At 54.1% G+C, this 14,866-nt stretch overlaps 8 protein-coding genes across 8 annotated transcripts; 7 read left to right on the forward strand and 1 right to left on the reverse strand.

Annotated features, from left to right (window-relative positions):
- Positions 1-715: 715 nt before the first annotated feature.
- HMPREF1541_05315 (uncharacterized protein) lies at positions 716-1,009 on the reverse strand (the record flags this gene model as incomplete). The annotated part of the gene is made up of 1 exon (XM_008719656.1): positions 716-1,009. One exon carries the CDS (start codon positions 1,007-1,009, stop codon positions 716-718), a length of 294 nt encoding a protein of 97 aa, XP_008717878.1.
- Positions 1,010-1,835: 826 nt separating this feature from the next.
- On the forward strand, positions 1,836-2,513 carry HMPREF1541_05316 (uncharacterized protein; the record flags this gene model as incomplete). Its single annotated transcript, XM_008719657.1, has 1 exon — positions 1,836-2,513. One exon carries the CDS (start codon positions 1,836-1,838, stop codon positions 2,511-2,513), a length of 678 nt encoding a protein of 225 aa, XP_008717879.1.
- Positions 2,514-3,178: 665 nt separating this feature from the next.
- HMPREF1541_05317 (uncharacterized protein) lies at positions 3,179-5,104 on the forward strand (the record flags this gene model as incomplete). The annotated part of the gene is made up of 4 exons (XM_008719658.1): positions 3,179-3,438; positions 3,484-3,564; positions 3,615-3,818; positions 3,868-5,104. 4 exons carry the CDS (start codon positions 3,179-3,181, stop codon positions 5,102-5,104), a joined length of 1,782 nt encoding a protein of 593 aa, XP_008717880.1.
- A 281-nt stretch (positions 5,105-5,385) lies between these two features.
- HMPREF1541_05318 (ribosomal protein S18) lies at positions 5,386-5,974 on the forward strand (the record flags this gene model as incomplete). Its single annotated transcript, XM_008719659.1, has 3 exons — positions 5,386-5,473; positions 5,524-5,732; positions 5,780-5,974. The coding sequence occupies 3 exons, from the start codon at positions 5,386-5,388 to the stop codon at positions 5,972-5,974; spliced, it is 492 nt and encodes a 163-aa protein (XP_008717881.1).
- A 625-nt stretch (positions 5,975-6,599) lies between these two features.
- HMPREF1541_05319 (uncharacterized protein) lies at positions 6,600-8,529 on the forward strand (the record flags this gene model as incomplete). The annotated part of the gene is made up of 2 exons (XM_008719660.1): positions 6,600-6,615; positions 6,671-8,529. 2 exons carry the CDS (start codon positions 6,600-6,602, stop codon positions 8,527-8,529), a joined length of 1,875 nt encoding a protein of 624 aa, XP_008717882.1.
- A 383-nt stretch (positions 8,530-8,912) lies between these two features.
- On the forward strand, positions 8,913-10,307 carry HMPREF1541_05320 (uncharacterized protein; the record flags this gene model as incomplete). The annotated part of the gene is made up of 2 exons (XM_008719661.1): positions 8,913-9,138; positions 9,190-10,307. 2 exons carry the CDS (start codon positions 8,913-8,915, stop codon positions 10,305-10,307), a joined length of 1,344 nt encoding a protein of 447 aa, XP_008717883.1.
- Positions 10,308-10,901: 594 nt separating this feature from the next.
- On the forward strand, positions 10,902-11,195 carry HMPREF1541_05321 (uncharacterized protein; the record flags this gene model as incomplete). The annotated part of the gene is made up of 1 exon (XM_008719662.1): positions 10,902-11,195. One exon carries the CDS (start codon positions 10,902-10,904, stop codon positions 11,193-11,195), a length of 294 nt encoding a protein of 97 aa, XP_008717884.1.
- Positions 11,196-13,380: 2,185 nt separating this feature from the next.
- Positions 13,381-14,694, forward strand: HMPREF1541_05322 (uncharacterized protein; the record flags this gene model as incomplete). The annotated part of the gene is made up of 3 exons (XM_008719663.1): positions 13,381-13,871; positions 13,916-14,598; positions 14,648-14,694. The coding sequence occupies 3 exons, from the start codon at positions 13,381-13,383 to the stop codon at positions 14,692-14,694; spliced, it is 1,221 nt and encodes a 406-aa protein (XP_008717885.1).
- Between the last annotated feature and the right edge of the window lie 172 nt (positions 14,695-14,866).

Consider the following 14,866-nt stretch of genomic DNA (forward strand, 5'->3'; position numbering starts at 1 on the left):
GCGCGAAGTTCCGCTGACAACATTTCGGACGCTTCCACATCGATGTAGGTGAAGAGCTACGTAAGCTGGGCAAGGCAAACCACAGCACGAGCAACGAAACTGAGCCATGATCTGTCCGAACATGTGGTGGAGGTGAGCAACGAAAACGGCCTCAGAACTCTTTAAGACACAGCTGTGGCCTCCGACTATGGAACGGCAGCCGCCACAAAAACGCTCCCAACTCAGCTAGCAGAAGCGTTCGTCAGAGATGAGAAACTCGAAGACGATGATGCGGGTCAGGACTGGACACGAAACCACACTTGGGACATGTCGTTACTCAACGTAGCATAGCCTCTTTTCTGTAGAGCACTCAACCAGGCTTGGAGCCGCACGCTAGATCCGAAACACCGGAACAAGAAAGTGTTATAGAGTCGTCACGAATGAAATCCTTCCTTCATTTCTTGACCACACTGTCCACCACCTTCTCGACTGCCTTCTTGAGCCGGTCCGGCTCGAGCCCCTTGAATATGCCCAATATATTCTCCCTATCCGCGTGGACCTGTAGAATCGTCAGCAACAGTTTCTGCCCTTTGGCATCCAACACCACAGCCCAACAGAGACACTCAACCGCCCGCCCCTCCGAACACAGTTTTCCCTTCCCACCTCTGCACTACTTCCACCAGCCCCCGTACGCCCATCACATGCACACGACCACCGCCAGCACGAAAAGATCAGGTCAAACACTCACATCAGCCTCACTCTCGGTAGCATGCCCCTCGTCCCAATGATGCATGCCCTTGACGTCCGGCAGCTTTTCCTGGGTGAAGCCGGACTCGGGATGCGAGCGTAGATCCGCAGCGCGGCCCGCGCGGGCCAGCGCTGTCGGTAGACTTCTCTGTGCGGTGGCGCTGTAGAGTCGGATGCTGGAGTTGTAGCTGCTGGTGGTGGTGATACTCGTGGTGGGGTGATAGCGTCTTGGCACGGAAGCGAGAAGGTGGAGGCGGGGGAGGGTGGATGCTGGGGAGGGCATTGTTGTTTCTGTACGTTGGGTGGGCGAAGTGGCGAGGTTGGCTGTGTGTGTGGCAGATACGATGGCAGATTCTACGGAGAGAGAGATGAGAGGGTCGTAGGAGGCAGGAGATGGAGGATTTGCGCGGATTTGAACATGTGTGGTGTGGTGTGCTGTCGGTGAGGGCCGCTGGGGTCTAGTTCGGTGTTCCGCGCGGGTGGTGTGATACTTGGCACAGCCGAGAAGGCCGGCCGAGCCCCCCGTCAAGGCCCGTCTGGATTTTGCAGATGCCAAGTTGGGAATGCTTCGGTCATGCCACTTGCGTTGTTTACTTGAGCGGCGAGAGGGTGGTGTCTTATTAATGGGACATAAGACCTCAGATGCTTGTTGGTCGTTCAAAGTCTTGTCGCTGAGAATTCGACGGTCTAAGTGCCTGGCAGCGGTAGCAGAGCCCGGCACGTGGCCGGATCACCACATGGAATAGCCCGTCCTGATCATGTTTTCGTGGTATACCGGCACGGCCCATTGTGAAGTTTGCTCGTGTTCAGAGCGCCCATTGCGGTCATGTGCAGGCGCAGTCCCTCGGCAGCATAAATCGCGGTGCCTTCATTTCACGCCACCCTACTTGCCGTAGCCATGCGTGGAATACCAAAGGAAGCTCGAGTGTCTTCCATCAATGTCCTCGTGACGCCATGCAGAGTACCAAGCACTGCGGACATCACCTGGACCGTGAGGCCGGCGTCTATATAATGGGTGCGCCTTTGCCATCGCCCCCCAGCGGACCAAGTCTAACAAGAATACGAAACCAACACAAGAACAACAACAACAGAACCCAATACCAATGAAAATGGCCGAAATTCCTTACGCCGCTGCGCCATTCTACACCGACCCATGGACCACCACATGGGTACCGCAGCACTACCCACTCCACCACCACCCGTTCGAGCACACGCGCCACGCCATCGGACACGCCTTCAAGGAACTCGCATCGTTCGGGAACCCGGCAGCACTGCCGCACACGCTGCTCTGCCCGCGCATCGACCTGCGCGAGTCACCCACGGAGTATTGCATTGATGTCGAGCTACCCGGATTGAAGGACAAGCATGACATGACGCTCAAGTGGGTCAGTACCAGGACGCTGCTGTTGAGGGCGTTAGTGAAGGGAGAGGATGGAGGAGTGAAGACAGAGGAGGCCGAGGCGGAGAAGAAAGAGGAGGAGGAAATGGTGAAGAAGGAGGGAGAGGAGGAAAAGCCGGAAAACGAGGCCAACGGCGAAGAGGCCAAGCCGAAGGAGGACCCTGGCTACTTCATGACGGTCCACGAGCGCAAGACCGGTGTCTACGGCCGCGCCTTCAACTTCCCCGTCGATGTGAGCCATGACGGCGCCACGGCTGAACTGGAGGCCGGCGTGTTGAAGATTCTCGTGCCGAAGATCTTGGATCGAGAGAGGGTCGATAAGGAAGTGCACAAGGTGGAAGTCAAGAAGCCAGCTCAGATGGATTGGTTGGCTTTCGCGCCAATGTAATGCCTGGAACGGATGGACTCTCGTTTTTGATACCCTCAAGCAATGGGACGCGGTGGATCAATCCTGAAGCGAATGCAAGCGACCAGGATAGACGACATAATGCAAAATCGTCTCATATACGCCCTTTCCAGATTCAGCAGGTATTCCCAGCTCGGTTGATTGAATACCCAGCAAGCGATGGAGACGACCATAAGCTTATGCGCTTCACGATCGTGCCGACCATCGATGAAGGGGAGCAGCTGGCGATGGCGAAGTAATGGCTCCGGAATAATGGCTCCCACAGTAAGCACCCATGTACAGTACCTATCTGGGCCGGGAATGTGTATTCTTGGCCTTCTTTCCGCTTTCCGCAGTAGCGACGAGTCGTGGCGTGCTCGAGTCCCAGTTCTCCGCATCTTGGTGGGGATGGTGCAGACAGTCAAGTAAGCCGGCCGAGGTTCTCCATCAGTGGGAAAGCTTATTGTATCATGACAGCCGGACTATTATTGATCAGCACCTCCTCCAGAGTTGCAAATCGCTTCTTGTATCGTAGAGAACGTATACGTTGTCACAGTGTCGCCCTACGTCTACCAGTGTCACTGACTGGAAGCTTTCCTGCCTGTTGTCGCCCGAAGGTGGACCTGCGCCAAGCCTTTTCACTGCCTGAATACGACCTCTGCGCGGAAATGGCGCCCGCGAAAGATAACGAGGGCTTCCCAACCGGCGTGACGGAACGCAATGAGCGAGGATGGCCGGTCGCCGACGCGGATGGTTTTCGTATCCTTGACCAGCCATATGACACGAGGCGCAAACTGCGCGTGGTCCATATCGGTGGTGGCGCAAGTGGAATCTGCTTCTCAAAGTTTGCCGAGCAGCGCCTCAAGAATGTTGACTTGCAGATATATGAGAAGAACAAAGACGTCGGTGGAACTTGGTTAGAGAACAGGTAGGTTCGCTCTCAAGGGTGCGCTCCGTGGCTTACCTTTCGTAGATATCCTGGCTGTGCATGCGATATTCCCTCGGCATCTTATCAATTTACCTGGGCAAGGAACCCAAATTGGTCACAATACTAGTATGCTGAAATGACGACTGACGGGCCGTTATGTTGCTGACATGCGAAAGTTCCGAGAGTCCTGAGATCTGGGCCTACTTCAAGCAGGTTGCGGTTGATCACGATCTTCTGAAATACATGAAGTTCGAGCACGCCGTCACCGGCGCTTACTGGGACGAAGGCAGAGGCAAATGGGATGTCCACGTTCGTGGTCCAGACGGAGCTGAGTTCAAGGACACATGCGATGTTGTCATCAATGGCGGAGGTGTGCTGAAGTGAGTCGGCCTCTGGACATGGACCTACCAGTGTTGACCAGATCTCTAGCAATTGGAAGTGGCCTGACATCGATGGCTTGCACAGTTTCAAAGGCGTCTTGACTCACACAGCTCGATATGATACTTCTCTCGACCTTACTGGTAAGCGAGTTGCAGTCATCGGGGTTGGCTCCTCTGGCATCCAGGTGGTGTCCAAAATCGCACCTCAGGTCAAACAATTGTACACGTGGATCCGATCGCCCACCTGGATCACTGCAGGCTTTGCGCAAAGGTTCGCTGGTCCCAATGGAGGTAACTTCAAGTACACTCCAGAGCAGCAAAAGCTGTTCCAAGATGACCCAGAGCTGTTTCTTCGATACTCCAAAATGATCGAGAGCGAGTTGAATGTCCGATTCAAGTTCATCCTCAATGGAACTCCCGAGGCCGAAGCGGCCAAAGAGTTTGCGGCCAACGAGATGGAACAGAAGCTCGGTGGCAACAAAGAGTTGATGGAAGCCATGATTCCCAAGAATTTTGGCGTTGGCTGCCGGAGACCGACTCCTGGCAACGGGTTCTTGGAGGCGCTGAACCGTGAAAATGTCACCATGTTCACTAAGGAAATGAAATCGATAACAGAGAAGGGTTTCATCGCTGCTGATGGGGCGGAGCATGAAGTGGACGTTATCATCTGTGCTACCGGGTTTAACACATCGTTCATTCCGGTTTTTCCAGTTGTGGGGAGAAATGGTCAGAGCATCGCAAAGATGTGGAAGGACGAGCCGAGCAGCTATCTTTCCATCGGTGTTCCGCACATGCCGAATTATTGGATGATGGTTGGACCATATGGTCCTCTCGGCCATGGCAGCTTCCTACCGATCGTGGAGAACCTGGCTGGAAACATCATTCAGTGCATATCCAAGATGCAACGAGAATGCATCAAAGCAATGGCGCCAAAGGAAGACGTCACCGATAGCTTTGCGAAGCACGCCAAACTCTTCTTGCAGCGCACAGCATGGACACAGGCCTGTTCGAGCTGGTTCAAACAGGGTCGGGTAGATGGACCACTGCCAATGTTTCCGGCGTCTCGGCTCGTTTATATGGATCTATTGCGAGATCCACGCTTCGAGGACTATGAGATCACGTACGAAGGTAACCATGATATCTGGAGATTTCTCGGAACGGGTTTCGCAACCAGAGAGTTCGACGGGCGTGACCTCAGCTATTACCTGGGCTTGCTTGATGGGAAGGACGAACAGGAAGATCTGGAAGCCGACCTACATGGGAAGCTCGCCGAGCTAGTACCATAGATAGATCTAATGAGATGAGATGTCTGTGTTCTTGAAAATCAGTTCTCGGCTTTGTTTCCCAGCCTTGCGAATAGGGGTTGACCGGGACACGGTAATTCCGTTCCGACATTTTTCCGCCGTTGTCAACGGAGCGGCCTTTGATCAACTCAGTGAGAGCAGCTCATCCTCAACCGGCCAGCGTATATCCTACGAGCAGTCCATCGGGGTCAGAGCCTTTCCCATAATCGATACATCGCTGTGCCCTCGACTCAAAACCTCCAGCCACTCCCCCGAGGCCCAATATGAAGCTCGTGGCTTCCGCCGCAACTGCGCTCAGCTTCACGGGCTTTCGACAGTTCTCAGCACAGCTACCCCGGGTCACATATTCCTGTATGTTGCGATTCTTATCTGGCAAGGATCCACAAACCTAACAAAGGCAGCTTCTTCGAAACGACATGCTTCCAACGACCCGACGAATCAATACGCAGCAGCCCAGCTGTCTATGCAGCATAAACGTGAATGGAAGATTGGCGATGTCTACGCGCCTCATGATTTGAGCCCCGCAGAAATGCGAAAATGGAACAAGAGGAGGAGTCCAACAAAAGACGTTTTCGATATCCTTGCCGTAAACCCGTTGAGCCTGTATAAGGTACTGTGGAGGCCACCCGTCTGATGAAATGAAACTGACAGCGGCAGAATTTTTCCGTCATGTCGGACTTTGTGACCGACACAGGCAGGATAAGGCCGAGAAGCGAGACTGGACTGAGGCCCGTAAATCAGAGGAGAATGGCAAAGGCTGTTCGAAGAGCGATCGCGCTAGGACTGATCCCAAGCGTCTACAAACATCCTGAATTCCTGAAAGACAAAGCACAATCGTTACGGGGCAGATGAATAGGATGAGTGTGCCGAGCGAATTCGACATGTTGGATCAATTGGAAAACGCGGTTCCTGGCTCAGCTACTTCCGGTCCCAAGACTTGCAGGGTAAGGAGGAATGCCCTCCATCTGACGACCTGAGAGGGTCGCTTATGTCCAGAGACGCTTACAACTATGTGCTTCAGACATGGCGACCTCCGATCTCCTTTCCGGTACTGTTGAAATGGAGTTTTCCGCAGCCTCGTGTCGTTCGACGGACTCACTATCGACGAAACGTTACTCGGCCTACAGGCAACGATAGCAGAGCAGCTCTAGAGGGAAAGACGCTGTGAAGGCTGGTTGTAGCCGACAGTTATTACGAGATGATTGTGAATGGGGGCTGCCCAAGGCTGACACTTCGAGGCTGCGTAATTCCACGCGCGTCAGCGGCGCGAAGATGTAATGCTACTTTTGTATGACATGACCATTAGCACAACTTGCACCAATTTGCCGTTTTGTCGTTCCTCGCCGCATTTTCTAAGAGCTTCGAAAGTGCAGACTTCGAGAACCACTGACGCGTTCCTGCTCCGCTCCGCTGACCGCGGGGCACCAAAACCCCAGACTGCTCCGAACATTCAAACACCTCTGCACCACCCTGAACAATGTCTATCTCTCCAGGTAAGGTCTGAGATCTATGTAATCGTCTTCCTCCTGCTAATACAGCATACACCAGACGGCATATATGCCGCTCTGCCAACAACCACTCGAGGACAGCCCACCCCGCTCTCCGCCGACTCTAAGGGTGAGCGCATAGCCTATTCCTCCAACAAGTCTATCTTCCTGCGGTCCATCGACGACCCGGCTCTGTCGACGCAATATACACAGCATACTGCGAATACCACAGTTGCTCGCATCGCGCCTTCCGGATTCTATTGCGCGTCCGGTGATGCTTCAGGCATAGTCCGCGTCTGGGACTGCTCGCCCAACGGCTCTGGCAATACCAAAGGGGAATACTCGATCATCAATGGTCGCATCAACGACATTGCATGGGACGGTGACAGCCAGAGGATCATCGCGGTAGGCGACGGTAAACAGCGATATGGACATTGCGTCACAGCAGATTCGGGCAATACGGTGGGTGAGATCAGCGGTCATTCTGCCCAAGTCAATGCCGTGAGCATACGACAACAGAGACCCATAAGAGCAGCAACTGCTGGCGACGACAAGAACCTCGTCTTCTATCAAGGCCCGCCGTTCAAGTTTAACGATATTCCTGGAAGAGGCAATCACACCAACTTCATTTACGGAATTGGTTTCTCTCCGGACGGCACACATCTCGTCAGTGTTGGAGGCGACAAGAAGATTTACCTATATGACGGGAAGACCGGCGCTGTCAACACTGAAATCGTAGACAGCTCCAATGGGCACACTGGCAGCATCTTTGGCGTCTCATGGTCGAAAGACTCAAAGCAGTTTGTCACCTGCTCTGCGGATCGCACAGTCAAGATTTGGGACGCAGAGGCTGGCAAAGTCAAGCACACATGGTCATTCGGTGAGACCGTCGACGTTTCGAACCAGCAGGTGGGCGTGGTCTGGCCAAATAGAAGCGATGGACTGGTGGTGTCGCTCTCATTGAGCGGTGAACTACTCTACCTCAACGAGGGCAGCACCACTCCAAGTAAAATCCTATCGGGTCACCAAAAGAACGTTACCGCGTTGACATCGTCATCCGAGGGCGCCAAACCCACATTGTGGACGGGCAGCGCCGAGGGTAGAGTGTGCTCATGGGATACGGCCACGGGCTCGGCTGAATCTATTGAAGGAGATGGCCATACCAACATCATATCTGGTCTTGCCGCGACGTCTTCTGGTGCCCATCCACAAATCTACTCTGTCGGCTGGGACGACACTCTCCGGACAGTCGACGCAAATGCAAAGACATTTACCGGCCAATCTACGAAGCTCTCATCGCAGCCTAAGGCCCTCACCTGCACGTCCGATTCTCTCGTTGTGGTTGCTCAACTTGAGAGTGTGATCGTCTATCGAGATGGGGAAGAGGACGGCGAGCTGCCCCTCAAATCATCTCCTAGTGCCCTCGGTGCACACAGCAGCACAGTCGCAATCGGTGCATCAGACTCGAGCTTGCGGCTGTTCACTCTGACACCTGGGAAAGCGCCCAAGCAATCGGCGGTTATAGACCAGGTCTCAGCTACGCCAATCACAGCAATTGCTTTCTCTCAGGACGGGTCAATGCTCGCGGCGGGTACTGCGGCTGGTAAAATTTATGTCTACAAGGTCAGCTCGGGCATCACAGGTGCTCTCACCGGATCTGTTTCTGTGGAGCTCGTGACTGATCGGTGGAGCGCTCATACTGGCAAGGTCACCAGTATCGCCTGGAAGCCAGATGGATCAGGTGCCGTCTCGGGTAGTCTTGACACGAACATCCATGTTTGGAGCCTCAAGGAGCCCGGCAAGAGAGTCAAGGCCACAAATGCGCACAAAGAAGGCGTGAATGGCATTGCCTGGATTGGGGAAACGGTCTATAGTACAGGTGCCGACGCCGCTGTAAAGAAGTGGAGGGTCGTCATCTGATCGTGCCAGGTGGACCGATCTCTTAGATTACAGCACACTGCCGTAGCAATAACAGCGAACCACCCAAGACGAATAGTGAGAGATGTTGTTACTGTCCTCGTGGCAGAGAGACTTCTAGACTGGTCTTGTGAGTACCCCATTCTGACCTCGAGGCTTGGCAGCCGCGGACGTCGCATGTGCAACTTGGACTTGCACCCTCGTCCTCTCCCCTCCAAATATTCCTTTGCATCGTCTGTTCCGACAAAGCTTCTCGCCCCCTCCAGTGCTCAGCAGAGACGTGGGGTCCCGACTCTCTTTGCGAATGTATCCCGCCGAAGCCTCGGGTTCGCAGTCGCGCGCATTGCGCAGTCGATAGTTCGTGTCCGGGAACCGCAACCTCCAACATGTCGGGCATCGACGATATTTTCAACCCAGCCACGCTCGCGCGGTCAGATACTGTGGCATCCTCATCAAGCACTGTGAAGCCTACGCAGACTCCGTCCTCAAAGGTCTCGAAAGGCGGACAGGGTTACCCGCGCATCGACTTCGAGCCTCTCTATGCGGAGTTGAAATCGTTGATCGCAGACAACTGGGGTACATACTACGATGCTCTCACACGATTCATTCGGGGTAAGTGCATGCCCTGTGAGCGACGCATCTGATTGCTAACGGTGTAAATAGGTGAATTATCCGCCAATGAGTTCGGTGACCTATGCGACCACTTCATCCTCATAACGCCCGCCACGGAGCACGCACATAATACGTTGATATGCGCGATCATCCTCAATATAGGGCGCGACTCACCCGAGCCTGGACCGGCAGCATGGGTCAGCGCAGCCAGCGATAAGACCGGTGCCGCCTCCAAGGCTACCGTCATCAGCGACGCGAGCGAGCAACGGTTGAAGGCCGAGATCATGGCACTCCCCGCCCGTGATCGCCGTCGACTAAAGACCATCGCCACAGAAGGAAAGCCAGGAATCGCTACCGCAGCCTCGCTCGAAGAGGAGTCGGCAGCTTCCCTGCGCACCAGCATTGAGCAATACCAGAATGCCGCCAAAATCAGAGCGCCGCAGCCTCCAGCTTCGTCCGGCACAGGGATCAAGACCAACTGGGATATCGAGATCCGGAAACGCTACACGCAGCCACTGTACAGCGAGACGCACGAATTTCCCGATGCCACAAACGTGTTTGCCAGGATAGTACCAATCTGCTATGAGGAAAGTGTCCCATCCGGTACTACCATGGAATCTGCCGAGTTAGTGTGCATTGCTACCGAGACTTACGTCAAGAATCTGCTGCACGATATCTACAATCGTGTACGAGTGAACGGCCCCGATTACAATGACGGTGCGGGCCAAGGTGTTATGCTGGCCAAATACAAGCGGAGAGTAGTGAAAGAAGAGCAGGAAGTCAAGTCTGGTAGGCTGCAACGTGATCGCGACAATGATCTCCTGCCGACAGAAAGCTTGGAAGCCAGAGGCCGGAAGCCGCTAGGGACTGGCGATCTGAAACTGGCCAACAAAGTTGGTCCTTCGCTGTGGAACGGCATGCCTATCATCGGCGCAAATATCAACAACAGTCCTTTCGACATTGACATTGACGAGTGGTATGCGCAAAGAGACGCGATGGAGGGGCTCGGTAAATTCGCTAAACACATAAACGGCAACGGAGTTCACAAGCAGGAGGACGACGATGCCATGGACCTCGATCACGAAGAAACGCAGTGGGAGGGTGCGGGCCAGGCGCAGATGGCTGGCCTCCGCAAGACCTTGGGTAGCTTGCTTAACATGCCAGCTTAGGTGACTGACGAGTGTCAAGTCGAAAGAGTCACCAATGAGGAGGATGACGATTACATGATGGACATCGATCACGAAGAAACGCAGTGGGAGGGGACCAGTCCAGCGCACGTGGTTGGTCTTCGCAAAACTTTAGGTCGCTTGCTTGACATGCCGCCAGCTGAGCTGTCAGACGACTCTCGATTGCAGATCATTGCTGAGCAGGAGGATGACCACGTAGTGGACGTCGATCGCGAAGCGACGCAATGGGAGGGCGCCGGACCAGCGCAGGTGGCCGTTCTCCGCAAGACCTTGGGTAGGTTGCTGAGCATGCCAGCCGAGTTGCCTGCTGTCCGTCGAGTGGAAAAGGCTACGAAGCACCAGAACGGTGGCCAGCCTCTGACTGCGAGTTGTAGTATGAAGCTGGTCGACAGGGACGCTGACGATGTGGATCACAACGAGACACAGTGGGAGGGCGCGTGTCAGGCGCAAATCGCCGAGCTCCGCAAAACGTTGAGCCGCTTGCTTGAAATGCCAGCTTAGATGTCTGACGAATGTGAAGTGGAAAGATCTGCGAGGGATGATACCGGCATTCGGCCTCTGAGCCCCAGACGCAACATGAAGCTGATTGAAGAGAACGGTACGGGCCTCGACATGAACGTCACATCGAGGCAAGGAACCACGCAGATGCACACGTCCGATCTGAACAACAGCTTCGGACCCCAACGCGAAGTGCCTGCTGGGTTTCCTATAATCAGCCCGGCGTGGCGATATTTCAATGAGGAGGCCGAGGGCTGGCTTGAGACATGGAAGCGCCAGGTCACGGCCGCGGCCAAGAGCATTGGGGACGACATGTTTGGCGGTCGAGCGGATGGCACAAGCAAAATCCAAAGTCTCGGCTCGACTGATTGACAGATGTTGAGTGAGGTCAGGTCTTACCGAGAGAGCCGATGTTTGGCCTAAGACTTGGGATTATCAAACCAGAGCCGCAGTCAAGAACGGTGGACGAAAAAACTTTGATCTCGCGGATATGGTGGAATCGATTGCAAGACGTTGAAAGCGCAGGATAGCGAAATCAACAATGGTTGTCAGGACCTCCCTACCTTGGTGGACATGGAATGGAGATATCACCACCAAATTCACTAGGGACACGGGGTACCAGTGCCAGCTGCTACGTTCGACACCAACGGCTATGGCAGGCATATGTTCAGAGCAAACTCACAAAAGGGTTAATCGAATCAAGGCCTGCAGAGGATGATATGTACGATTTACATGGAGACGATAGATTGGTACAGGCGCGAAACAGAGGCGCGAGTAGCAGACTGTACGCACGAGCTGCTACAGGAACCGTCATGCCTGAATTTGAGGGCGAAGCATTAAATACCCGGGTAGTCGGTAAATTCGATGCAATACAGATATCTCCAGCACATTCCCGGATGCTCATTCTTGTGGTGTCCGAGAGAGCCCAGACTGCATATTCCACAATTATTTCATACCCGTACAGCCACGCGATTTCACAAAACGTAATTTAACATGAATCCGAAACCAAATCTACCAGCCCTCCCTTAGTAATATCTCACTATGTCCAAGTGGAAACTTCCCCGATTAAGCCTAATAAAGTGCCCAGGAGGTGCCTAGAGGGTGCCCCAAGAGAATATCTAGAAGTAGATTGGTTTTGAATTCATGTCAGATTACAGATTGTTCTATCCAGCGAACCGCTGCATACGGGTGAAATCACGGAATATGCAGTCTGGGCTCTCTCGGACACCGCAAGCCTGCGAGGGAGTGAGTGTCCACCAGGTAGGACGTTGCTAGGATCAAGAAGACCGACTTAGATCAGCAATAGATCCGGGACGCAGACTATTCGGGTCGAGAAAGGCACAGCGGCCGCTCGTAGGAATACAACCAGGTCCTCAGGGCGATAATGACCATGCCTCGCCAGTTTCAGTCCGCCAAGGAGCGGCCGCTCTTCCACTTCGAGGTCCGATAACACGCGAGTAAGATATCTGCTAGGATCAGGCTCAATCCTCTTTCAGCAGTGACTGTCTTGCCATCGTCAATTCCAGATAGGGAATCTCCTAAGCTACAGAGTATGGTACGAGGAGCATCCACCAGGCATTATTTACGGAGTCTGCTCAATTGTCCATGCTGGCTGTTCCAGCTGAAAGACGACTGCGACGCCTGGTGAGCGTTTGTATGGCATTCTGCTTCGAGCAGCAATTGGAATTCCAAGTATCCTACACAGTACTATTGTTCTCCAGCCCACGATCCAGCTGTCTTGAACGGCAGATCAAAGGCGTACGTTACAAGCCAGATCCGACTGGTCTGCACCATGTCCGGTCTCCGCAAAGGCGGCAACCTCGTCGACGTCTCCGGCCGCGCGCCCCAAGCATGCCAACCATGCAGGTGCGGCCGCTTCCTCCGCGCTTGATGATTCTGCTGTGTACAACTTGCTGACAGATGACGACCAGAAAGCTGAAACGCAAGTGCACCAAGGAGCTGCCGGCCTGCTCACTGGTAAGAAACTTTGTCCCAGATGAGGAAGTGTTCCAATTCGCTGATGAGCAGGCAGTGCATCCGCCTCGAGAAGGACTGTGGCTATGAGGCGACGTCCGAGTCTAGTTCGCCGTCGGATAGGCAGCGGCTGGTCGATAGGATACAGACGCTTGAGATGTTGCTAAAGCGGGCTGATGGCCGCGCGAGTCATCGGCAGACGGGTTCCGATACTGACCCTGGGCTGGAAGCGACGGCTGCGGACCTATCTGCGTGAGTGTTCCCCCTCTGGTGGACAAGCATTGATGCGAGATATGACTACTCTCTCCATCTCGCTACTAGCTGTCGCGGCAGCCCAAGTGCAGATGGAATTGTGAGACTTCGAAGAATTTAGCATCTGACAAAAACAGAATACCTACCGACTACAACACCCACTTCCCGTCGAGCCTGTATTTCCTAGACTCTGATTCGTTCGCGAAGCTCTCGTCAAGCGTGTTGGATCCGGGGATGCACGTACCAGCACCAGTTCTACATCTACTGGGCAGTCAGAGTAAGCCTGGCTCTCCCTCCTCACCAAATCATTGGCCAAAATCGCGACTTTGTAATGTCTACTGATGTTGGATTCCTAGACGAGCTCATGACCATGTGCAGTGCGTTCTTTAGCACTGTGAGTAACTGGTTTCCCATCATCAGCAAAAAGAGACTGTTGCCGAGGGCGGAGAGTCTCAAGACCGAGTCCGATGCCAGCACCGCCCTGCTGCTCCTGTGTATGAAGCTCGCCACGCAGCTTCTGTCTGAGACTGAAGATGCACGATCCCTGTTGTACTGGACCTGTCGACAATTTTTCGCTCGGATTGAGAACACGCCACTCCTGTCCCTGGCTCTACTTCAAGCCAAGCTGTTGATTGCTCTGTATGAGATAGGTCATGGCATCTATCCCGCAGGCTACCTCTCCATCGGTCATGCGGCCAGGCTTGGCCATATTATGGGCCTCCAGGACCGGAAAAACGCTCCTCAACTGTTCCGGGCTGCTCCAACGTTGACAGGAAGAGAAGAAGAGAGGCGAACTTGGTGGGCTGTCGTGGTGCTTGACCGGTAAGTCGCGCAGCTTTCCTCATGGTGTAGCTAAAACACTTCAGGATCGTCAATCTTGGTATGTACGGCGGGTCTTTAGCAACAGGAGAGCCTCTGAACAATGAGCTGCTACCGTGCAACGACGATCTCTGGGAGCAAGGCGCAATCAGCGGGAACGGCCTAGTCTTTGGTCCGAATCTCGAGAGCACCGACGTCGGGCGCTATGCCCAGATCTGCCAGGCAGCTCATGTCCTGGGTCGAGTGCAGAGGCATTGCGCAGACCATCAGCTTGACACGTCATTTCGGTTGAGGGAGGCCATGCAACTCGACCGTGCGCTCCTCGCCCTGGATGCCACAATCCAGAAAACCACGACGCCTCCGCAAATGCACTATTCTGACGACGCCATTGCCATCTGCTGCAGTGCGCGTTTCTTGCTATACGAGCTATACGCATGCAACGAAAGCGGCGACAACTTCATGTTCCCGACGGGCGACGAGGCCGATATGCAGAAGCTTGCTCTCGCTGGGCTGGAGCAATGCGTCGAACGGATGTATCATGTTGCCCTGCGAGTCTGCCGAGATTTGTCGGTGAGCTTCCATCCTGGAAGCATGCTGGTCACACACGCGCTATACTGGGCTGCAGCGGAGTGTCGGTGGTACATCAAGGAGGGTAAACAAGAGGCGGTGATCGTCTCTGAAACTATTCTTGATGCCTTGAAGATCTTGAATAGGCGTTGGCGCCGTGCGGGTATGTGTCTACATATTTCGGCTTGGTCGTTAGCTGACAATGGTGATAGGTGACTATATCAGACTGCTGGAACGGGAGGAGATGCTGTCGGAATAGTTCAATATCCAGCGCACTCGAATACTCGGTCGACGTGGGGAAGACGTTGGAGAACCCCACCGATACCCCGATCTCGCCATCGGTCGACTTCCCGACTACCCGCCCCTCCGTGCTATAACACCTTTCAGATTATCCAGACAGTGTTGATGTAGATAGCGCCGATCTTGATGTG

This window comes from Cyphellophora europaea, assembly GCF_000365145.1.
Source record: "Cyphellophora europaea CBS 101466 unplaced genomic scaffold supercont1.5, whole genome shotgun sequence".
In the NCBI taxonomy this organism is placed as follows: domain Eukaryota; kingdom Fungi; phylum Ascomycota; class Eurotiomycetes; order Chaetothyriales; family Cyphellophoraceae; genus Cyphellophora; species Cyphellophora europaea.